The following is a 25,029-nucleotide window of genomic DNA, read 5'->3' as shown; positions in this document are numbered from 1 at the left end:
CCGCGAGTGAAACTAACAGCTCTCAAAACAGGAGTACCAACCGTAAGCGGAATCAAGCAAGATCGATATGATCGAAGAGAATAAACTCCTATAATTTAAATATTAAACGATCTAGATTGCTCAAAACACAGCAAAACATAGCTTGGTACTTAACTTAGACGGTGTCTCCTGGGAAACCGATGAAGAAGCCATAATCCATGAAAAATAAGGCAAAACACGAGAGCACAAAAAAAGCGGGTTACCATACAGACGTGCTAAAAAGGAGTTGGGTTCTGAGCGGATGCCGAGTTGCTGGTGCCGAGTGAGGTTGAACGGCTCTCCTCTATTGGGGTCTTTGTCGTGGATGAATCTAAATAGTGCGGGACCTCTGGATTATACGCCCAATTTTATACCGACACCAATAGGTGAGCGAGCTAGTTAACCTAGCACTCCTTTACATTTTTTCTCTGGTATATTTAGCAGTAAATTACCTAAGAATAAGTGCTAATAGGAGCTTATTCACTGGCCGGCACAGGTTCAAGCCCAGAAATTAGAGATTTGTACATCATATGAAGTCATAAGTAAATTTTGAACAATATTTATGGTACTGTATTTCTTTCCAACAAAATACTAACATTACAAGAGTATTTTAGGTAAATTAATGCCATTTAATACTTTAACACCTTGTGGGAATAGATAAAACTTACATATCTATTGAATACAAAGATTCTAAAAAAGTGACTGGTAGACTACTCACTACCCAAAGTCCATTCTCATAATTGATTAAAACAATTAGACTGAAAGATGATATGATTTACTGAAAAACCCTTCCATCAGTAATTACTGTAGTAATATTTTATGTATTATAACAAATAGAGTCCGTATTGGTATACATTTCTCTTAAATACTCTAGTTAGGCATGCTTTTTGTACAACTATATTTAACAAGTGAGAAACCCTTTATTGATTTAATTTTGTCACTTTCATTTTTGTGAAATATTTGAAATTGCATTTGAGCAGATAAATGCTATTTAAGAATTTGAAATTTTGTTATCATTTGAAGAATATCTTTTTTGTTATTTAAAAATTGGTCTTCACAATTTTTAAACCGTAGCATTTTCTTTCTATTTATTTGCAGGAGCACAAGAGTACGGAGAAGCAGCAGCGTATATCCAAGCTCAATTTGAAGCCAAAAACAAATCTACAACCAAAGAAATTTACTGCCACATGACGTGTGCCACTGATACAACCAACATACAGTTTGTGTTTGATGCCGTTACAGATGTCATCATTGCAAACAACCTACGTGGATGTGGTCTCTACTAAGACAACCCACTCCACATAAATGAGTTCAGCATAGGGGGAAGTTTGGTACAGTCGTGGTCTAGCCTGCCACTCTGGGCGAATAAACTTAGTCATGTATTTGACAAAGTGTTTACCAGGAGAATTGGCTAGTTGTACCATACCCACCGTTATCCTCTGTCTTGTGTCTTTGGGTTGCAGGCAGAGTAGGGCATCAACCTGACTGTGCCAGGTTTTAATTTTGTAAGGCAAAACTATGAAATATAAACATTTTTATTTCCATATTTGCAGTTGTGTAGATGATGCAGACTTCGACAGTTCTGGTTCCAGAGATCATACTTGTGTCCAGTACAGTAATTGCCATGAGTTCTAGCAATTACGCGAGGGACCTCAACTCTCTTAAGCCTCATTATCCAGTTTAGAGTGATCGATAGGCCTATCATTTTTTATGCCAGTTGAAGCCTTACAATGCTGTTTTGATGTAAATTTCCACATAGCATTTACAGAAAAAAATTGAAATCTAAATTTCCAGTCCTCTGTTGGTGGAGGTATAAATATTTATAAGTGTATCTGTTCTCATGTAAGGGGGCTCAAAAGACAGTGATTTCTTAATGTAGAAATTGGAATTTTTTAGCCATCAATGTTAAGTAAAACTAATAAGGAGTCTGAAATATCGAGAAGAAGCAGTTTTCATTTAGATTGCCCAAAGCCCAGTTTTCGTGGGGTTTTCATAATCATGGGTGGCTCAAAGCAGTGTGTCATGCTTTCTAGTCATATTTGTAATATTAGTTTGTCACAAAAAGTCACTTGAGTGGAGCATAGGGAAGTCTTGAAGAAAAATCTTCCTGTTAACTCTACATTCTTATTGACATCACTTTAAATGCAGCCTATTTAAGAAGAGAGAAAACAAAATGATCACTTTATTGAAATATATAAAAAACTAGTAATGTAGGACACTATGGGAACTAATGTTCTCATTTTGCAAAATTTTTAAGACTGTAGGTGTCATGTAAATGTCAGCAGAGCGTTTTTCTTTTTTTTTCTAAAGTGGAAGATCATTGTTGCCTTAGAGCTGCTAATATAACTGGAAAAGAAATGTGGCTGGTCAGCATTTTTATATTAGATTTCAGGATGAAAATATGTAAATCTTAGCTCTGCATCATAACATCATCTTTTAAAGGCATTTGATCAGTTCAGTTATGAGAAACTGTTATGATCTATCGATTTAATGGTATATACATTATTTGCAGTAGTTGTCTGTTCATGTTATAACTAAGAGATATACAGTGTAGCAACAAAGAGCCAAGTTATGTGGTTTGTATAAAGAGCCATAGAAGAAAGTGAAGAGTGTTCAACGGAAACCCCATCCTCTTATTTCATCTCTTGAAATTCTTATTGGCTCAAAAGCCCATCCTTAATAACCAACTGCTTAACTTGGCTTTGTGTATGTCTAGATTTTCAGTTTAGGAAATATAAAATTGGGGAGCTATAAATTAGTACCACATTTCTGTTGATGAACACTCTCCTAAAAGGACGTGTCTAAAGTACTTCAAGTACTTCATCTAAACATTCGTACATTAGCAGTGCTAATTTATGCTTATTATTTACTTTAAGGACATTTACCCTCAAGCATACAGAGGCCTCATAGAGAAAACTGAAAGAAATATTTCATTATTTTATTGCCAAACACTTTAAAACTTACTTATTGGCTAACAGGTAGATAAGAAATTCATACCATGGCCTATACTTAAATGCATTCCTCTGACTGTGTATCTCCTGTGCTGTGAAAATAGAAAATGTTGGTCCTGAATGGTCAAGAAACGTCTTTGTAGGAGAACATGATACAAAAGAATGGCAATATATATTTATATAGTAAATTGGGACCACAAATCTGTAAAAGCTTGGAATTCCCAACTTTCGAAGTACTTGATAAGCTAAGGTAGGTAAAGGAGAGTAACATGCAAAATGTTCAGTCGAGGCAAAGTTACATCGTGTTTGAATTGAATAAAGTTGAACAATGAAAACAGACCATATGCATTGTTACTTTGAAATATATTTTTCATCTCGGGTGAAATGGAAAAAAGAAAGTTTATTCAACTCTGCCTTGTCAGTCACTTTCTTTTCTTTTTCTTCAACTATACAAGAAAAAAGTGCCATTGATTGTCTCATGCTAGTAAATGTATAAAGAAAAAGCGCTAACTGAGGCCAACCATCCTGGTGGTGCTGCATTCCTTGCCCCATAATGTGCTGAGCTTCACCCACTGCCAAAAAAAGTGTTTGTGTTATACCAGGAAGCTTCTCCTCAGATAGCATCATTACCTACCTGTTGAATTAGAGCTAAAACAAATTTCCAGTGTCTGCATCTTGAGGTTAAGTTAGTTCTGTTGGAATTGATTGTTAAGATTATTTAAAAATTTTGACATGAAGTTTATTGCATGAATATAAGATTGGCTGTTGAAATACTATGAATGGCAAAATGAACACAAGCAATTCAATGTTGTGGGTCATACATGCAAAGCAATACAGTACTCAATTTTTTTTTTCAGACTAGAGAACTGAAGTTCTGAAGACCAGTGAATTTCATTGAGGTCAGATTTTAAAACTGGGTGAAATATCTCAAGGTGTAACTTGCCTGTAAAGTCAGTATCATTAACCTAAATCAGTGTTAGTACTGAAACCACAATATCAGGAATAATTTTAAGCTGCCCAAAGAATCCAATAAGTGTGTAATCATTCATTATTCACTAACTACGATTTGCATCAGTTCCAATCTCCTTTCTACTAACAGGACTGATGGTCATCAAAAGAAAGGTCGTCCAAAAGTCATAGTGGCCCATCATGGCCAATAATATTCAGGGATATTTCATAACACCCATCTATATGACTGACCAGCTAGGATGTCACCCCAGAACAACTAAATTGCCGGAATGGCTTAGAGCCACAGAATGAAAGCAGCTATGGTATTGTTTTGCTGAATGTCTCTGCCATTCAGCTCATGGGCCCAGCCTCGCACCTCAAAGCTTTGAAGGTTCTACAAATATAAATCTTATCTTCTTGGAGGATGCTTAGTACATAATTTTCCAAAGCACTGTTTTGGTGTGATGTGGTAACGTGACGAAGTGGCCCAAACATTACCGTATGGTGTCGAATGAACATGAATCAGACCAGTACAGTAATATATAATTTAGATTAAGGTTTACCATATTAAGTATGGCATTACAGCACTTATATACCTATATTTCCACTTTAGCCTGTTATCCATATATCAAAAAGATACACAATGCATGTTAAGGTCCAAAGCAAGACCAGTTTTATTGAAAATTTTACCGTAACCACCTATCAGTCCAGATTTTTAACCAAGGAAAATCTTATGAGAATAAATTATTGGATTGGAAATAGATAACTTCGACCAAGCCCCGGCTACTAACTTCTAAATATTTCTCTAGATCTCATTAGCCATTATAAACAGAGGATCCGTATTAGCCATTAATGAAATTGGTGACTACATCACATGATGATTTAGTTAATATCTGAAGAGGATCTGCATTAAAGAAGAATCCCATGGAACATTAGCTAGGGAAATGAATATGGACTAGCCTGTTTGTGTGTCCTATATTTGTAACTTGAACCAAAAAAAATATGTGTTTACAGTCCCTGCTTGTGTTTCTTTTGCTGTTCAGTATACTTATAGTGTCAAAGATTGTGGACATTTTAGCTTTATTCAAAAGGTTACAATACAGAAAAGAATTGGTCAAGGCTTCTTTTTATGAATGTGCTATAATTATTATCACAATTTATCCAAATACAATCAGCCTATTGTAAAAGTAATGTTTAGCTGTGAAAATGAAATTTTCTGAATTATTAGAACTTCCGTATTCCCCCTCCCCATACATTAGTAGCTGTATTGTCAGCAAATATTCAGTATGGAGATACACGATACTATACGTGGCACGTGGTATTCAATACTTGTTTCAAGTAAGGGGGATTAGAGAAGTTACTCCATCACTCTTTTCTTCACCATTATTGCTAAGTCTACTATAATATAATTACCTTCATCTCTATTCTTTGTTTTAATAGTGATATCAATATGATAGAAATTTTATTATAAATATAAAAAAAATAAGAGACTAAAATTGAAAAATCCCTCATGGATGATCAAATGCAGTGCAGAGATGGTTCCAAAGGTGTCTAGAGTAGATTGCATATCTTGTGTAATAGTGTCTGATTATCATTATTAATACTGTAAATGTAAATGGTTTAAAGACCCATCCTCTCATGTATGGTATAAGAATGACGCTCACTTTTGTACAGTATTCGCTTCTCTAACTGGTAATTAATATTAATTATATCAATGATATATTTACTTATTAAGATTGAGGAGTAATACCTATAATTTCTGCCTCAAGAAATGTCTGTTAGCGAATGACTGTCAACCTGTTTCTGCCCTTGCGGTGTCAGACTGCAATGGACGAAGCATTTTTATTTATGACGACCAGTGCTGAATAAATGTAAATTTTATTTGGAAATTGCTTTTTATTTCATCCACCTTCATTTTATAATATGCTTCTTTTTCAGTAGGTAAGTTAACTTAAGGTTTTTTTTTATATTGTAACTATTAATGATAAGTAATGCATAATCTGAGTTACTCACGATTTGTACAACATTACCAGGTTGTTTGATGTGGGAGGTCAGCGATCAGAACGTAAGAAGTGGATTCATTGTTTTGAAGATGTCACCGCTATTATCTTCTGTGTGGCTATGTCAGAGTATGATCAGGTTCTACACGAAGATGAAACTACAGTAAGTTATATTTACCTACTTTTTACCGTATACTAGTCCTTCAGTACAGTTTGGTAATGTTATCTTTTGAAATGAATGGTTTGCAAACCTCAATTCACACTTCTATATTATGTACGTTGTAGTATAACAGACCATTAGAAAGTAAGTTTTCTTAAAATTTCTTAAGTCCTATGTTACCTCTTTACTGTACATGTAGATTTTTTTTATCTCAAATTCACAAACTTGCATTACTGTACTCATTAAACAATGTATGATCTTGGTGTTGCTTATACTGTAATGGCAGCACAGTAATGCAATGAATACATTAAATCTGAAATGACATACACAGCACCAACTATATTTGCCTGATATTCCCTTGCTTCCTTAAAATGTGAAACTGTTTTCTGCCCTGTTAATGGAACGGCTGTGTAAGTTCTACGACATAATTATCAAAAGACTAGATGACATATAGCTAAGTTAGCTATTTGGCTTGGAACTTTGTATTACCATATCTCGGCTGATACTATTAGAAATGGTTGAGATCCTCAAAATCAGTATCTCCAGTTGTAAAATAAAAGTATACATGCTTGACTAATATTTCTGAAAAGATAGTTCAATTCTAATTTCAGTTTTCACTATTTACATTAATTACTAAATTAATCAAAAAGGTTTAAAGGCTAAATTCAGTATCTTTTAATAGGATTGTTTTTAATATGTCAAAATGCAGTTAGAAATGATGTAACTGTCTTCATAATACCTAGTGAAAACAATTATGCATGGAATTTTTTTTATCAAGTTTCACCCTAATATGCTAAACAAAAAAACTTTTACATTTGTATCATAGTTATTAATTGCTAGATGTACCACAACAATTTTTTTTGCACAGATATGGCCTCCTATATCAATATCATTACAGCATTTTAGAAATTTTAATTTAATTACTGGTTTAAACTAGAATAATGATAATTTTAACAGAATTTCCTTAATTGATGTTTCCAGAATTTAAGTTTGCTGTTGATTGAAGTTTGGAGATTCAAATATGTTAAACTGTTTATAATGACCTGTATTCTCTACATTCAGGGGTTGGATTATGTGGGTAATTCATCAAATATCCATGGATCAAACAAGTCAGACTGACATGATGCAATTATTTTACTGTAATGTATCTTTTAATTAATGTTAAAAATACCACAATCCAACAATAAGTTTGATCCAACTAAATTATTAATAGATACTGTACTAATGACTATGTAGAAATAAACATCAAAGGCCCTGCTCTATGTGATGGTTTACATCAATAATTTCATTGCTCCTGGTCATTTGATGTTACCATGCATTGAGAAGTCTGGGATATTGTTAATTAATATGTAAATTTTCTAAAAATTTCTGACATTCAAACAATTTTGTATACTGTATGAATACTAATACCTATCACGTTTATTCAATGCTTGCACTCAAGTTGCAAATGGGAATACGTTCCGGTACTTGTTGAGCATTAACAGAAGTTCTTGATTACAGCAGTGCCTGATGAATGAAAAATGATAGTAGGTTTTTACATTTTACATTACAAGGGGATAAATCAGATCTTCTGAATTGACTACTAGTTCTTGAAACTTTGAAATCACTTCTGCCTCAGGAAAAGCTAAAGACCATGTTATTTCATGTATTTTGTATTTTAATCTTTTTAACTTGATATTTCATTTTCTTCAACTTGTAGCCGTAATATCTTATTTCATGTGCAGTACTGTATTTTGGATTAACTATTGGCAAGAAAAAAGTGGCTAACCTAATTATGAAAATTCAAGCACATTTTAGAAGTTATGTTAATTTTGCAACAAGCAATGACACTATATAAACTTTCCCATCAATTTAATTTGTTTAAAAAGGGGCCATACCAGAATTTTGAGGATAAAATTTGTTAATACTATACTCACCTGATGATCTTATTACTTCTCTTTCAAAGCTTAGCTTGTATCGATGTTTACCACCCAAATGAAAATTTCATGTTTCCCTTTCTTTTCAATATGCCTCTCGTACAGTACTGAGACAATCTAGCGGTTAATGGCAATGACTGTGGCGTAGTACACCACTCCTACTTTTGTCTTTTGGTCTCAAAGTTTAAACTAATCTTCTATCCTCTTAATATCACTAATCAGTGAGGAGGAAGGAGGGCATGTATATGAAACTCAGGCTAGTATAGAAATAAAGTTAATCATTAAATGTCTGCTTGTTTCTGAGACCTCCCCTGATGTTCATATTACCGACTTGCACAGTGAAGGAAAGAGATGGAAAATTTGGGGTTTCCAAATAATAAACTTATTTAATACCCTAGACTCAGTTCCTAGGCTACAGTAGTACCTCGGTGAAAACCTTCTTCAGAATAAAGAGCAGTGGGTACTACGTGCTTTATGGCCAATGTTACGCTACCAGCACAGCGGTACGTGAGAAGTCCAGAAGGATGTTCAAAGCCTTCAGAATCAAACCTGAAAGAAACAAAAATCAAGGACCATCTGTTCCAGTCAGAATTCAAGGCATATCTTGCCACAATTTGAGAATCCACATTCAAAGCTAATTGTATTGGAAGCTTGTTGGTTTTTTTTTTTTTGCAAGCAGGTCTACTCAGAGATCCAGGATAATCTGTAGCATCTCTTGGAAAGAGCTCTGATCCAAGGTCCATTCTGTGTTCAGAGTTCTGTCAGGACGGGGCGTCCACTGCCATATTGAGAGAGCTCTAAAGATGGAATGGGGAGAGGAACAGATCACTCTCCTGAAGGAACTTCAGAGTGTGAAAAATCACTGCATTGGGAATTCTTAAGTGGGATCCTCCTCTCTGGAGGCAACAAACTGGTGCCTGGTTCACTATGAAAGTCATGATATGAGAGTACCTTCTTGGATTGAGTCTTTTCAATGTCAGGAAAGAGGTCTCCTCTGAATGACCTCTTCAACCCAACCTGGATGTGTCTGTGTGAAGGACCATGGATATCGGGGGAAGGACCAGTGAACCAACATGGATAAGGCCTTTTGGTGTAGCCTAGTTGTCTTGAAACCTTTTCTGAGCTGCCTTTCTCTACACACGATTGAGGTCCTTCAACCTGTTCTTCAAAACTGGATAATCTGTAGCATGTCTTGGAAAGACCTCTGAGCCAAGGTCCATTCTGTGTTGAGAGTTTTCTGTCAGGACTGGGCATCCACTGCCATGTTGAGAGAGCTGTAAAGATGGAATGGGGAGAGAAACAGATATCTCTCCTGAAGGAACTTCAGAGTGTGAAGAATCACTGCATTGGGAATTCTTGAGTGGGATCCTCCTCTCTGGAGGCAACAAACTGGTGCCTGGTTCACTATGAAATTCATGATTTGAGAGTACCTTCTTGGATTTAGTCTTTTCAATGTCAGGAAAGAGGTCTCCTCTGAATGACCTCTTCAACCCAACGTGGATGCATCTGTGTGAAGGACCATGGATATCGGGGGAAGGACCAGTGAACCAACATGGATAAGGCCTTTTGGTGTGGCCTGGCTGTCTTGAAACTTTTTCTGAGCTGCCTTTCTCCACACACGATTGAGGTCCTTCAACCTGTTCTTCAAAACTGGATAGACTGTTGAAACAACTAAAGAAGGAGCATGACCTACATTTGCCATTTGGAGGAGAAGCAATTCTGTAGAAAGAAATTGACCTTGTGTGGAATTATTTGTCCAGATGCTTTTGGTAAGCTTAGAGGGGCTTTTGACACATTCCAGTGAACACCTAGCAACCAAAATATCCACCATGGAGCAGATCTTGATTTTGTGAAGTTAATAAAAAATACCTAAGTCCTAAAGGACTTGCAAGATTAGTTTTGTGTATGTGAGACATAATTCTTTTGTTTCTACCTAAACTAGCCAATTCCAAAGACCAATAGCATGAACTTCATGCAACCGAAGGAGTATTATAACTGACTTTGCTAGTTTTGTGAACCCACTTGGAGTAATATTGAGATCAAAAGTCATCACTTTTAACCTGCATGAACCCCTCCTGAGCTGAAACCCTAGGTAAAGCTGGAAGTGGTGAGAAATAGGGATGTGCCATATAAAGTGTCTTATAGATCATGCCCGATCCTCTTGGTGTAGTAATTGGTGGACATTTGTGATGGTCCTCATCCTGAATGCATCCCATCTGAAGTGTTTGTCGAGTTGAGAAAGATCAAAGATCACTCCTCTTGGATCTGGTCTTTCTTTGGAACACTTGAATAGTTTGCCATGGAGTTTTAGGAACCTGGATATTTCTAGGGCACATTTTCATTTTCTTCAGCCTTATGCTGACAAACAAATGAGTCAAGCTCCATGTTTTTGGTCTAATAAAGATGATGTTGTGGAAGTGGTTTTGAGGTCCATGACCATGCCAGACCTTTTGAGACTACTCTGTCCCTGCCAAGTAAAAGTTCATTCTTGAAAACAATCCTGAACCTGAGAACATTAATTTATGAGGTCATTGGCCTCTGCGAGACTAACCAGCATCCTGGTTTCCCATGGTGTACTTCCAGTTGTCCTCTTTCCTCAGAAAAATCTTGAAGGACCCAGGACTTGGAACTCTACCCAAGCAGAATGATATTGCTGCCTCTGTTCTTCTCTAGGAAACTTGCGTGTAGACCGAGGAGGCTTGAGGTGAATATGTGGTGCTGGTCTCTGCCGGTTGTCTCTTGGACTGCTGTCGACTCCTACCATAGGCCGAAGCTTTGTAATTTAAGGTTTTCGTTTTTAGATAGGGCTAAAACCTTCCTCCTCTACTCTTGAAGCGATGTGCCAACTGCAAGTGTGTCAGCTCTACCTTTATCCACTAAAGCTTGCGGGGAAAGTAATTTACTTAGATAAAAGGGTCACTATATGGAAACTCATCTAGTTCAACCTTCTCCAAATTGCAAGCAGCCTTACCTCAAATTAACTTTGCAATTACTGAGGGATCCATCTGGGATCCCCTTACAATTCCCACTTCCAGAGAGGACATGACAGACAACAGATTAAATAAAGTCTGTAGGCATTAAATTCTGCTGTCCTAAGATAGTATGGTATGGAGGGCAAATCATCTCCCAATTCATTGGTACCTACCTGAGCATCCCATATCTTAGTGCAAAAGACTTAAGATCTGTGAATTCTTCAAACTGTTTAGAATACACCCACAAAAATGGACTACAGGTATATTATTATTATTATTATTATTATTATTATTATTATTATTATTATTATTATTATTATTATTATTATTATTATTATTATTATTATTATTACTTGCTAAGCTACAACCTTAGTTGGAAAAGCCAAGGGGCTCCAACAGGGTAAATAGCCCAGTGTGGAAAGGAAACAATGAAAAATGCAATATCTTAAGAACAGTAACATTAAAATAAATACTTCCTATAAAGACTATAAAAACTTTAACAAATCAAGAAGAGAAATTAGATAGTTATAGTATGCCCGAGTGTACCCTCAAGCAAGAGAACTCTAACCCAAGACAGTAGAAGAGCATGGTACAGAGGCTATGGCACTACCCAAGACAAGAGAACAATGGTTTGATTTTGGAGTGCCCTCGTAGAAGAGCTGCTTACCACAGCCAAAGAGTCCCTTCTATACTTAGGGCATTGTGAAGTATCATTTCAGCAACATGTCTTTTCAATTCTATTCCCATCTTGACAATTTTGGCCAATAAGGATGTTTTCTGGCTTAGCATTGTTTTGATAGTCAGGGTTTGAACAGAAATGTTCAAATTAGTTAAATTAGTTTATTTTTTTATTATTGTAAGATATTGTTTCCGTTTTAAAGATTAAGAACCATCGTTCTTGAAATAAAAATATCTTTGACATTTGCCATTTAGAGATGCTTTAAGGAAGTTAGGAAAATGCTGAACCATGCTGTTGGCGTCTGCGTTGTACGCCGTAGTATGGTTTAATTTTGTCCCAAGGCTGGCGGTGAGAAAACTAAATAGAGCTGACATGAAATTAGTCCCCTGATCGTTGGTTATGCGCAGTATTAGAGGACTACGTTTCCTTACCTAAATAATTAGACCTCTTGTGCAAGTTTCTGCTATCTGCTGTTTGATTGACAATTATTGCCTCAGGCCATCTGGTATTCCAGTTGATGGTGGTGAAAAGGTATCTATACAACTAGTAGGAAGGTAGGAGTCCTTCAGTGTCAAATGTGAATGAGTAAGGATACAATCAGTTGTCTTGAATTCTCTTATTATGGATTCTGTGTGCCTTGTGACTTGAAGCTTTGTCTGCCCTAAGCAAGGGACCCATCCAGAAGTAATGTACAGTATTAGCACTGTACCTAAATTAATACTGCTAGTGAAAACTTGAGATGGACTAGTGACCAAACCTGCATAAAACTGGCTCACTGCTATTTGAAATACGAATTGACCATTCCGTATCTCTGAAGCTTCAAAAAAATTATTCAAAATTATCTTTCCTGTTCTACAGGAATTATATGATATTGAATGCCAATATTTTACTTATAAAAAGGTTGATCATGAATGCTTATTTTGGGAGTGGAGCAATATAAGAGTCCAGACTACCAGCTGAAAAGTTATTGTTATTAAAACATGAAGCTTCAGCTACCAGCCAAAACTTCAAGATTTACATAAAATCTGTTATGCCATTAATATATGAAAGTAAAAGTTGCTTACGAGTCCTTACTTCAACAAGCGGTAGGGGTATTAGGATTCAGGCTACCAGGCTACAAGCGGTAGGGGTATTAGGATTCAGGCTACCAGCTTGGTCTTCTACCTTCGAATCCAGTGGTCTGAAAAGATTGTACTGGGTTATGGAAAGAGAGGGTTATGTAGTTGGAGGACCTGGAGTAATTTAAGAGTGCTAGGCTCTAAGAGAGGTGATGGATTCTGTCATTGATTATACACCATCAGAAACCTTACAGACTGGTCACTAGAACCACTAGGCAAAACTAGACGAGTTAGGTCAGTGTTCAAAACAGGTCCAGTTAGGCTAGAAACTCTGCCTTTGCCTAAACCTATTTTATAAAGCTCACTACTGTCAAAGCTTGAAGGCTCATTAAAAGTTAAAGTGCCATTATCATGGTCATTGCCGCTGTAATCAACTAGCTATCCTTCTCTGGATTTTCTCTTGAACTAAACCTAGTTTTCTTCTAAGTTTGGTACTTTTAATCTGCTCAGCAACCACTCTAGCATACTTTTCCATAAGAGGAATAGCAAGGCTTTGCATTTGTCACCACAATTATCTAAATCTCACTACTATCCCCCGTACAAAACTCATAGAGAATGAGGATAATGATCACCCAAAAATAACTCCTTTTCTACACAGTAATTAGAGGGTTATAAACATTGAGTTATATACATTGTTCATCATTTATTCTTAATATGTTTTATGTTCAATAATAAAGACATTTGAATAAATGGACCAAGCTCTTATTTATGACCACGGTCAATCTGCACAGCTGGGACTGTGTTCAACCAACAACACTCAACGCACGAGAAATATAAGAGAAAACATCCCCTATAATCATTAATAACCTAAATAGCACTTTTATAATACTAACACAATCTGAAAGAGTAAACAACCGCCTCATTTACACCACCAAAATGACTAGACTAGATGACTGATAGACAAAAGCAGGTATGGCGTACCAATGCCGTGAATATTGCTATTAACTACTAGATAGTCTCAAAACTGTATTAAAGGCTTATAGAAAGGACAGATAGCAGGAAATTTTTATTTGTGGTGTTAATATAGAAAAAACCAACCTTTGAGAGGGAAGCAATACAAACATTGTGGGACATTCATAGAATTAGATATCTAGGCATTTAAGTAATTACTGTAATGACTAACAAGAGCAGGAATATATTCTTGAGGGATATTACAGTTAGCCTTCCAGCTTTCAACCTTTTTACTGAATTTTACCTAAACTGTCACTTCCTTTCCTTCCTCTTGGTATCCAGACTCTCTGATTGCTACTTCATAATATGACTTGTCAGTTTCATTGTTTCTTCTTTAGATCGTTCTACCTTTTCATTTACTTTTTGGATTTGAAACTCCTTCTTGCTGTCTAATTGCTAATAACTCTCCCTCTTCACCATCTTCCTATGGTGCTAGGTCTAAGACCAAACTTCATCATCATCATCATCTCCTTCTACGCCTATTAACGCAAAGAGCCTCGGTTAGATTTCGCCAGTCGTCTCTATCTTGTGCTTTCAAATCAATACTTATCCATTCATCATCTCCTACTTCACACTTCATAGTCCTCAGCCATGTAGGCCTGGGTCTTCCAACTCTTCTTGTGTCTTGTGGAGCTCAGTTGAAAGTTCGGTGAACTAATCTCTCTTGGGGAGTACAAAGAGCATGCCCAAACCATCTCCATCTACCCCTCACCCCTTACTTAAATCAAAATATTGTATATTAGCTCTGCTAATTCCAAAGTATGCTGTAATATCCTCAGCCTTCCATGTTCACTTACTGGTATTTAAGTAACAGTAATATTTTTGAGGATTGGGGATTCATTTTAATGTACACTTTTTTCTTGTCACTAGATTTTATCTGAAACAAGTAAGTACTACATCAGTGATAACTGCGCTTCCTTTCCTTTATTCATTTTTCACTAGAGAGACATTTCCACTGCTAACTGGTATTCTTGCATTACCTATCTTGTTAATGAAATAATGGAAGTGTATTTTATGTTATATATATCCAAAAGTAAACAGAGCAGTTAGTTGGAACCCAAAAATTTATTAGTATCACTCAAGTAATTAATGCTGTGTAAACATAACCAGCGTGTGCTCGTTTCATCACAAACCTAATATTTAGATATAAGCCTGTTTTCTACATTGAGTGAAATACGAGGAATGTTATTCCACTGTAAAGACAAAAAGATCAGGCAGTGCAACAGGCTTGTACATGAATGTTTCTCTACGCCACTGGCCATTAACTGAACCACCTACATATAAAAGCTGACCAAGACTTCCAGACTTGAAATAATTCTAAATTGACATGTGTTATTTCCAGTTTTAATTTAATTTTATTTCTGTTAAGTTTTTTTTTTAACTGGATGATAGAATTAATAGAGGGATAAGGATTGGAATAGAGTGATGAAATTCTCAGCGAAACAAGAAACTGGGGCTTTTGTACATCACTGGCAGATTTTCTTTACCAGAATAGAGGTAGTATCATACATACATACATACATACATACATATACCAAGTCACTTTCCCCAATTTTGGGGGTAGCCGACATCAAACAAATGAAACAAAAAAGTTTCTGTTAATAGTTTTCTTTTACTATTTCGGCTTGTTAACATTGATCTTTCTGTTTTTATAGATTTCAAGGAATAGCTTTGTACCTTTTATGATGCTTTACAATTCTTTGAATTTCAATACAGTATTTTATGTCTTAACTGACAATAAGCTTCTGGCAAATTAACAGCCAGGTTTTTGTTACAGTAATGACAATAATTTCTTTACTAACTTAATTTATCATACTGTAAAGCCCCGGTCTGCTAGTAACCAGATTACAATTAAATCAGCGTATGAAAAAATCTTGCCGCATTCTGGCAATTACAATACTAACCTAATGGTCAGGTGATGTTCATGCGCAACTGGCCACTCATTTGGTGTTTACATCCCACTTGTCGAACAGTACTCGTTAAAGAAGCATAAGCCCAAGTGTGTGTGTACTGTATTCATAAAGTAATATTTTGCTTTTTTGGTTATTTTTAGTGCATTGAATATAGAACATTTAGCATTTTATCATGATAATTGCCCCACGTTACAATGGTTATGTGTTTGCCTAGCATTCACATGGCGGCAGATCGATCCTAGCCTGGGACCGTGAGTTTAAGCTATTTACTGGGGAGGCCACTGCTATGCTTGGTCACCACAAGATATGATAACCCTATAAGTAGAAAAAAAAAAGGAATTATCAAAAAACTTGAACAAGGTCTGTGTGTGGCTGACCTTGCAATCTTGAAAAACAAAGAAGCCATCAAAGCAATGGATGTTGCAACTACCCCGTGTTTTGGATAATGTTGAGAATTTACCTCTCGTTTGAAAAAACAAGAAGCAGTTAGCAGGTGATACTGTTACAGAAAACATTTGTGAAAAGGCTAAGGCCTTGTATGCAGAGTTTGTGGAGAAGGTTCAAATATGAATCCAAACAAGAAGATACAACATTTAAGGTGAGCCCTGGATTGTTTAAGAATCTTGAGAACTGTCATCCATAGGGTTGTGCGACACGCTGAAGCTGTGATCTCTGATATCAGGGCAGTACAGGCATTCAGAGATTTAAAAGGGTTGTGGACTCCAAGTGCAACATACCACAGCAAGTTTTCAATTGTGATCATGAGACCGAGTTATTTTGGAAAAATATGCCAAAGAAACCTACATTGCATCAGAAGAGAAGACAATTCTCAGTCCCTGGTTCTCTCACTATTGTTCTATCTTTGGTATAGGTTTTGCCAGTCATCTAGAGTACAGAGCAGATTCCCATTTTGGACAATCCATTTAATATTAACCCTTTTAAAAGAAGTAGATTTTATCAATCTTATTCTGTAGGAAAGTTTGAAATGAGCTTTAACTCTGCAAAACAACAGTTTTTACTGATAATGAGCTCTTCTTTATTCCCCATCCCAAGAGCTATTTTGTAAATGCTAGCGAGTGCTACATGTGCTGCTAATGCTGCCCCCATCAGAAATAAATTTGCTGCTTCATATTTCAAAAAACTAAACTCCATGGAGCCATTGCGAAACTCTTTGTTTATTTTGCTTAGACATATATTAAGTGAATAGGATTGGTTACCTTTAATCAACACTACTTTTTCAGTTATATCTTCCTCTGAAAGGGCCTATTTTAGAACTAACATGCATTAATAGGATGCCTATCTTCTTAAGCCAACTAACCCTGGGGTGCCCTCCCCTTCCATGATATGAGAATATAGAACATGGGATCTAACACCAAGCTATGCCAAGTCTACCAAGTTCTTTCTAAGTTTGGCTACGCATAGGGTAGATGCCTTCTCTATCATAACTACTAGGATTACTTTGTAGCATCCTTCTGTATATTTTCGGGGAATCACATCTATCTAACTACACCTCTCTACCTAGTCATATAAGCACTTGTTCTAAGGAAAGTCTTTCTTTCTGTAACCAGCCATATTCCTTTGAAAAATTAGCTCACCCCTAATTTGCATCTCTTTCCAAATGATTGCTGTATTTTGTGTTGGAAATTGCCAAAATAAATTAGAACTATGGTATCAAGAATACATTAAAACAATATTGGATTTTTGCAAACTAACACACATTTTTATATGGGGTGACTCCGTCATTACTACCTCCCAAAGTTTTTACAAGTTTAAAGGAACACACAATCGGAATAAATTACTGTAAATGTCTGGGTTCTGGCCACTCTTGAATACTGTACCTAGATGTCAGTTAGATTTCAGTGTTTTCAATCCTAAATTATTATCTCTGTCATGAGTTGAGTCTGGTGGTAAGAATCTGGACCTAACTCCTCTCATTTCAGACACTATGTATCCTTGTATTGAAATATGACTCAAAATCCAATTTTCATATGTATTTTATAAAATGATTTCATGGAAACTTGTCTGTTACAGAACCGTATGCAAGAGTCTTTGAAGTTGTTTGACTCCATCTGCAACAATAAGTGGTTCGGAGACACATCTATTATTCTTTTCCTAAACAAAAAAGATTTGTTTGAGGAGAAAATTAAAAGGTCACCCCTGACTATATGTTTCCCTGAATTTACAGGTAAGTGTTCAACAATGCTACTTTGAAAAATAAAATTAAATAAGGTCAGTCCTCTCAGTATTTGAGCATAGGTAATTGCCATCTCTCTGATGATACTTTGTATTCAGTAACTCTCTTTAGCTATATCCTTGAATTAAAAGTTAATACAGTATTTAGTAACGAGAGGCTTAAGATATTACTGTACAGGGATGTACTTGGAAATTTCTGGACATGTTTGCAGTCATAGCTGCTTATGTTCTAAAGGCTAAAATAACGTTTATTAAGATTTTCCTTGTGGATCTTGGTAACTAAAGTGAAAAACAGTACACCTGTAAAGATAATAATCTTGTTTAAAAATTATAACATTAATCTTTTTGGTAAGGAAAAAGTCCCATAGTCAATCAAGTGTGATACATTAAAGTTGAGTTACTGTTAAAACCAGTAATAATCACTTGGGGTAAAATGTTTGTATTGACTAGTGAAGTTTAAAGAATTATCTATTGTCAAGTTAACTGTGCAGTTTTATTCACAACTAGAAAAAAAAAGATAATTTCTACAGGACTGACATATTTTTTAGGACTATCCCTATCCCTTCAAGAAAAGACTTTTTTATTAGAAGTTTATAATACCAGCAACTGAAGGTACTGTAAATATATATTGTACTTGAAAATTGCTATAACTATGGTGCTTTGAAACTAAAGTTTTACCTCCAAAGAATTACGATTATATCCAGGTTAATATGATGCCCAAAAAGAAATTCAGACTTGAATATATTTGGAAGACCTTATGAAGTGGCCATATCTTTGAATAGTTAAATAATGAGCTCCAACTTTTAATTAAACATTAATAAAATCTCAGGTTATATCTTTAAAGATTCAGATGAAGCATTATGCTCATTCATGAAATAATTCTTGTATTATGACGATAGTAATTTGAATTTTTTTTAGGGTCTATGGAGTACAACGAGGCTTCAGCATACATCCAAGCCCAATTTGAAGCTAAGAATAAATCTACAAATAAGGAAATCTACTGCCATATGACTTGTGCTACTGATACTACCAACATCCAGTTTGTGTTTGATGCAGTAACAGATGTCATCATTGCCACTAACCTCCGTGGATGTGGTCTATATTGATGTGTTCCAGAACTGACACATCTGGGCTTAAAAACTGGTAGTTACTTGCTAAAATGTTTCACAGTCCTCACCAGCCCAAGTTTAGGAGGATGAAACCGAGAAGATTTTGTAACTTATTATGAAGTTACTGGTGAAACTGGGTGAAGTAATTGGAACATTATTTTGTTTTATTATTAACATCCAGCCCTAACCCTCTAAAGGTAAAGCAAAAAAGACATTTTGCATTTTCAGCATACTGTACATATAAAGAAATAAAAATTGTCATATTTTGGTTTTTCAAAGGCAACCATACAATTCAATAGAAAATATATCTTTCATTTACAGTCAAATTACAGTACAGTAGTTATTTCAATCTATTTACTCAACATATTAATGTAATTGTGCTAAAACTAAAATATGCTGAAAATGCAAAAATAGATAAAAACTATGTTAATTTACATGGCTTTATTTTCAAAAGCATTTAGTCTTATGTAAAGCAGAACTTTAAATTCCTGTTTCAAATCAGAAAGCAAAAAATAGAGCCTCTGTAATCATTACTCAAGTAATGTACCGATAAATGTTGTTCAGTTAAAATATTTCAGCAAAAAAAAAAAAAAAGTTATTGTTGTTTAGTCATATTGCTTCTCTGTGATAGTATGTGACTACAGATTTTTTTGATTGGAGAAAATATTAAAATATAGTTGTATTGAAAACCAATTTAGACCAATCAGTTGGGCTATAGAAATACACAAAAAGGTGTCTGTACTGAAATATATATTTGTAACATCCACAGGTAATTATTATTAATATAATGTAAAATAAAGGATGAAAACGTAGTTTTATAGCTGTTGATACTCGAATACGAACATAAGCATAGAATGTTGAATTACTATACTTTAAATGAAAAGTACTGTACTTGAGAAAAAATGGAAATTCTCTATCCAGCTGCATGTGCCACTTATACATGCTTTGATATACTCTTTTTATGTATGGAATTTATGTATAACATGAAATATTACTCCAGATTAACTGAAGTAATGCAACTTTGAAGACCATGAGTCAAAAGATTTTGATAGGTAAAATATTATAAAAAAAAAATTATTTGCAGTACTTTCCATGTTTCTTGGAGAGTCCTCGACTTTGCACTTATCATTTCTCTTCATTGCTTCATATTGCTAACAGCCACTTTGATGCTTGTGCCCTATTTTAAGTCCTAGTGCCCCACTTATAGTCAGGCTGTATCCAGGACTGATGCAAATTCAAAGGTAATTCTTCCGTATTTCACAGTGAACATTTCTTTCACAAGTATACTGTACACACAGACAGCTAACGCACAGGACAGTGTCTAGTGATATCTGATTGCTTGAACTGAAAATATTATTTAAGGCTATCAGTAACCTATGTACAGAATAGAATGCTGGTAACCTACCTGTAGTAGACATTTGATAACAAACTATTCTAGTCGCATCCAAAACTGGGACCAGTAAATGTGTATTGTAAATACCGAAGTCCATATTTTCATCCTAAACGATGTGATGTTGATGCTCCGAAAACAATATGGTAAACGACCATAATGTAACATAAAAACGAGAAGCTTAATTTAAAAAAATATTTATTGCCTGCAAAATTGATTTAGTTTGGGTTGTTTTGCATAGAAAATATCCGTACAACTTATAAACAATTACCAGTGCTTATCCGCAGAGTATAATATTCAAAACTCCCACAACACTAATCAGGAAATATGAAATGCAGTATCTACTTCTAGAATTAAAGCATCTTGGTTTTATAAAAAAAAAAAAAATTGAAAACGAAATTGCAATCATTCATACAGTACACCTACTGCAAAAGTTTAGACTAGTATAAAGAGGTACATTTTAATATACTTATAAAATATGCTGATATGACATATGCAGTTAACATCTTTCAGTAATTATGCAAACTTATGTAACTTGTTTCTCAAACTGTCCCTGAGCACAACTAAAGAAATAAAGGATGAAGAAAATATTTTATGATGGGAAATTTTGTGCTTCCTTACTAAGATTAGCAGCTGACAACAAACCCTTGATATCAAATCAAAATTACATTAATTTCACTGGTATTTGTTACAAATCCTTATCTAACCGAAAGTAGCAGTAAAAAAAAGTAGTGAAAATTTAGTTATCATATAATCACTTTCAACTAGTTTAGGTTGTGTAATCCTTAATTAAAGTTGAAGATTTGTCCCCATTTAATGCATTTAGTACCTGTAATGTATTTATTTTTAGGTGAAATACATTTCTTAAGCTATGAAACTTATCAGAAATATCATGTACAAATATATTGTACCAAATACCCCTCATACAATATCTTACACATCTGTATTATAAAATAATGTGTTCAATCCCATCACATATAATGTGCTGTATTTAGGAAGCAAAAACTATTGCTTGATCTCATGAGATTTCAAGTACTGTACGAATAATTTGTGCTACCTTTATAACATTCCATGCTCTTGAACATTAATCTGATTTAGAATTATTTTGGAAGGAAACTGAAAACAATTTCTAAAATGCAAAGTCATCAGTAAAGAATCTGCTTCATTTTTTGTGCAGCTAACATAGTTATGACTTTGCAGTTATGAAGAAACTTGTAAGGCTGGATATGCAAATTATGCACCACAAACCTTATGTTTGGCTCCTATAGTTACAATTTAGAAGTAATTTCTGGTCTAAACTCATTGTCTGTATAAGTAGCATGCCAAAATACTTAATTATTCCAAGAAGTATAACCGGAGAGTGATTGACAAGCAAAGTTGGAAAATCCCTTACTATCATTTACATAGTCATGGTAGAGAAGGTTCCATCATTTTTGTGTAGATTTAGGCTTGAAAAGTCCTCATATTTAATATTAATGTTAAATAACCCATCCTCTCATTGTGCTGTAAGTTAATCGCTCAGTTTTGTACAGTGTTCTGCTCAGGTAGGCTGTTATGCACTCAAGCTACGTAAGAGCTCCACACGCAACTAATTGTTTGAGCAATTGGAGTAAAAACTCTTGTAAAGGTATCTGGTAAGTTCCCTAGGATGTTGACATCCATCAGGTGAATATTACAATAAATCATTTGTGTTGGCAAAACTCTGTATTAGACTGGACATGGGTGAAATGAATGTCTTTTATTTCATAAACATGGATTTTTATTATCCTTGATTTAGCTTTCCATATTAATAAAAAGATAAAGAAAATAGAGATGTATTTATTAACTTGATTATTATTATTACTAACCAAACTACAGATATAGTTGGATAAGAAAATTGTTTCTAGCCAAAGGCTGCGACAGAGACAAAAGAATAAGAGAAGTGATAAACTAAAAGATGGAAAAAGTCAGTAGACTGTATTAGCTAGCATTGAACAGGTTAGTAACATATAAATTATAAAAGGAGACTTGTGACCACATGATCAACAGAATTTTTTTTGCGCCAAGTTCAAACTTCTGAAGTTCCCACAATTCAACCATTTGATAGGGAAGATCATTCCACAATTTGGTCAACGCCAGAAGGAAACTAGAATACAGTGTGATATCCAGTGTTTTGAAAGAAAGAGCAAGGTTATTGAAATAACAGCATACCTTGTATCTTGTAATGTATGGCAGAGTCTAGAGAAGGGTCAGAATTATGAAAATTCTTTAGCAGCGTTCACAAATAAAAAGGAAATTTCTTGTCTTTGGAAATATACTTACCAGGTAACTGTCCTAAATCAAGTACTGTTGATTAAAATCCCATTTTGTATGTCCTTTGCATTTCATACTACAGTGTACTTTATTTCTCCATCTTTAGAGGGAGTAGTCAACGACTGGTCAACTCCACAAAAATACCAATTAATAAACTTAAGTATTTTATTTCTGACACATTGGGAATACAATGATTGCTGTAAAAACCAGAGATCTTCTTATTTATATAGTTACAGAGCTGGAGAATGTCTGTCCTGCTGCACTAACTGCATTACAAATGAGCATCACTCAAAAGTACGCCTAAATGATTTAGCCCTATTTACTACCATACATAATATAAGTATTGAACACACGAGCAACACCATTCTTACACCAGTCTTGTGTAGATTTTCCTTTAAGAAAAGTCTCATAAATAATAGGAATAAAAGTGAAATGCAGAATAAAATCTTAAAGATAAAACTATCTTTAACTTTTAAAGTAAGTTCTAATAGCATTTTTTCCTTACACTATTTAGAGACAGCTTTCTATAAAACTAAATTGGACAGTAAACAGTATTTCTCAATTTCCCCCCTTCTGTTGTGGATAAGTTATCATTATTATTATTATTACAGAGAATGACAGCTAAATCTAGTTTCATTTACACTTTCTAAGTCTATGATGCCTCAAAGATGTTTTGACTCTGTTACCTAACCTTGTTATAGAATAGTGTGCTTAAATGTACCCTCAAGCAAGAGAACTCAATTTCAGGGTCTTTGCAAAGCTAATTTTGCAGTGAGACTGAAATAATTTAATTTCAACAACCCTATGGAGAAGACCTAAAGGAAATATGATAATTTTCATTTAGTGGGAGAATTTCAGAAAAGAAAAAAAAATAAATATTGACAAAACAGTGCAAGAGAATGATAAACTAAAATAACTAGATTTTAGAGGTACCGTTGCAAAGGCTATGCCTCAACCCTTAACCTATCCTTTATTATTATTATTATTATTATTATTATTATTATTATTATTATTATTATTATTATTATTTGTGAAGCTACAACCGTAGTTGGAAAAGCAGGATGCTATAATATGCCCAGGGGCCCCAACAGGGAAAATAACCCAGTGAGGAAAGGAAACAAGGGAAAATAAATATTTTCAGAGCAGTAACAACATTAACGTAAATATTTCCTGAATAAACTATAAATACTTTAACAAAAAAAGAGGAAGAGAAATTAGATAGAATAGTGTGCTCGAGAGTACCCTCAAGCAAGAGAACTCTAACCCAAGACAGTTTGAACTTCGGGGTGTATGTGAGTCAGTCTCCAATCATAGAGAAAGGAACATTAAGAAAACTAGAAGTCGATAAAATAGTTCTTAGTTATGATTTAGTACACTGAAGGTAAATTCCCAAGAGTTAAAAAAAGAGCCAAAATCGTGGTAGAATATTCTAAAAGTAAGATTTCTACACAATATTTTTATGAATTATAAATTAAAAGAATGGTTCATCTTGCAAGTAATTCATATAGTGAATCACTAGATATAGATTTTATATTTTACTCTTTTAAATATTTCTTATAACAATGTAATCCATCTCTTAGCTCCCCTGCCATGCGGGGACAAGAGACAATACTTAAACCTGCCACTCCCCTGTCACTCCTTGGCAAAGAATATATCGAAGTCTTTTAAAAGAGAGAAAAAAATAAGACTTTCATAGTTTTTATTTATTCTTAATAGTTTTTTATATTCAAAAAACTTAAATATAATAATTAAGAACGCTTTTAACAAGTAACACTAAATTAGATATTATACTACGAAAGTTTGGATGCATTACTGGAACATTTTGGGAATTTGCCTTCCTTATTACTCATTTCCAGGTAGACTTTCATAGTGTCAACGTTAGTGTGTGTCTTCGAAGAAAGATAAGGAAGATATTTAGGGGGAAAATGCGGTATTATTGTAGTGTAATACAGGGTAATGTAAGAATCTGCGGTATTATTGTAGTGTAATACAGGGTAATGTAAGAATCTGCGGTATTATTGTAGGGTAATGTAAGAATCTGCAATACAGTAAAACTTTACCGAAAATACTATTAATGGTGGCTGTGAACAGAATTAGTTTGTGTCTCGACAATTTTACTACCCAAGAAAGTTAAGTTTTTTGTTAACATTAATTTGGTGCAAAATGAGCTATAGGTGTCAAGATATTGGGCTAATATTACGTCTCTAAACTTTATTTTATATTTTGTGTAAATTTTTAATATTTAGTGATTTAGACCCCCTTAAAGCATGTCAACTACGCTAATCTTACCTACAGTCATCAACCAATAATTAGTGTTCTTTAAAGTTTGCAAATCAATCAATCAATCTATCGATAGAGACCCGCAAATTGTTCTAAAGTGACACTTGGTAATTTACAGGTTTCCCAATACCAAATTGTA

The 25,029-nt window shown here is 34.6% G+C and overlaps 2 protein-coding genes across 2 annotated transcripts in view; both read left to right on the top strand.

Moving 5' to 3' along the window:
* Positions 1 to 5,806, top strand: part of LOC137620038 (guanine nucleotide-binding protein G(o) subunit alpha-like) — a 46,073-nt gene extending 40,267 nt beyond the window's left edge. Inside the window, exon 6 of the mRNA XM_068350316.1 lies at positions 1,117 to 5,806. Within this exon, the coding sequence (XP_068206417.1) occupies positions 1,117 to 1,304 (188 nt within the window). The 3' untranslated portion in view covers positions 1,305 to 5,806. The remainder of the gene's footprint in view (positions 1 to 1,116) is intronic.
* Positions 1,396 to 18,925, top strand: LOC137620036 (G protein alpha o subunit-like). The gene is made up of 5 exons (XM_068350315.1): positions 1,396 to 1,409; positions 1,572 to 1,628; positions 5,951 to 6,080; positions 17,658 to 17,811; positions 18,738 to 18,925. Exons 1-5 carry the CDS (start codon positions 1,396 to 1,398, stop codon positions 18,923 to 18,925), a joined length of 543 nt encoding a protein of 180 aa, XP_068206416.1.
* The last annotated feature ends 6,104 nt before the right edge of the window (positions 18,926 to 25,029 follow it).

The sequence above is a fragment of the Palaemon carinicauda genome, chromosome 26, assembly GCF_036898095.1.
Source record: "Palaemon carinicauda isolate YSFRI2023 chromosome 26, ASM3689809v2, whole genome shotgun sequence".
In the NCBI taxonomy this organism is placed as follows: Eukaryota; Metazoa; Arthropoda; class Malacostraca; order Decapoda; family Palaemonidae; genus Palaemon; species Palaemon carinicauda.
Note: the sequence above shows the minus strand (reverse complement) of the source record. Positions and strands in the feature narration are given on the sequence as shown.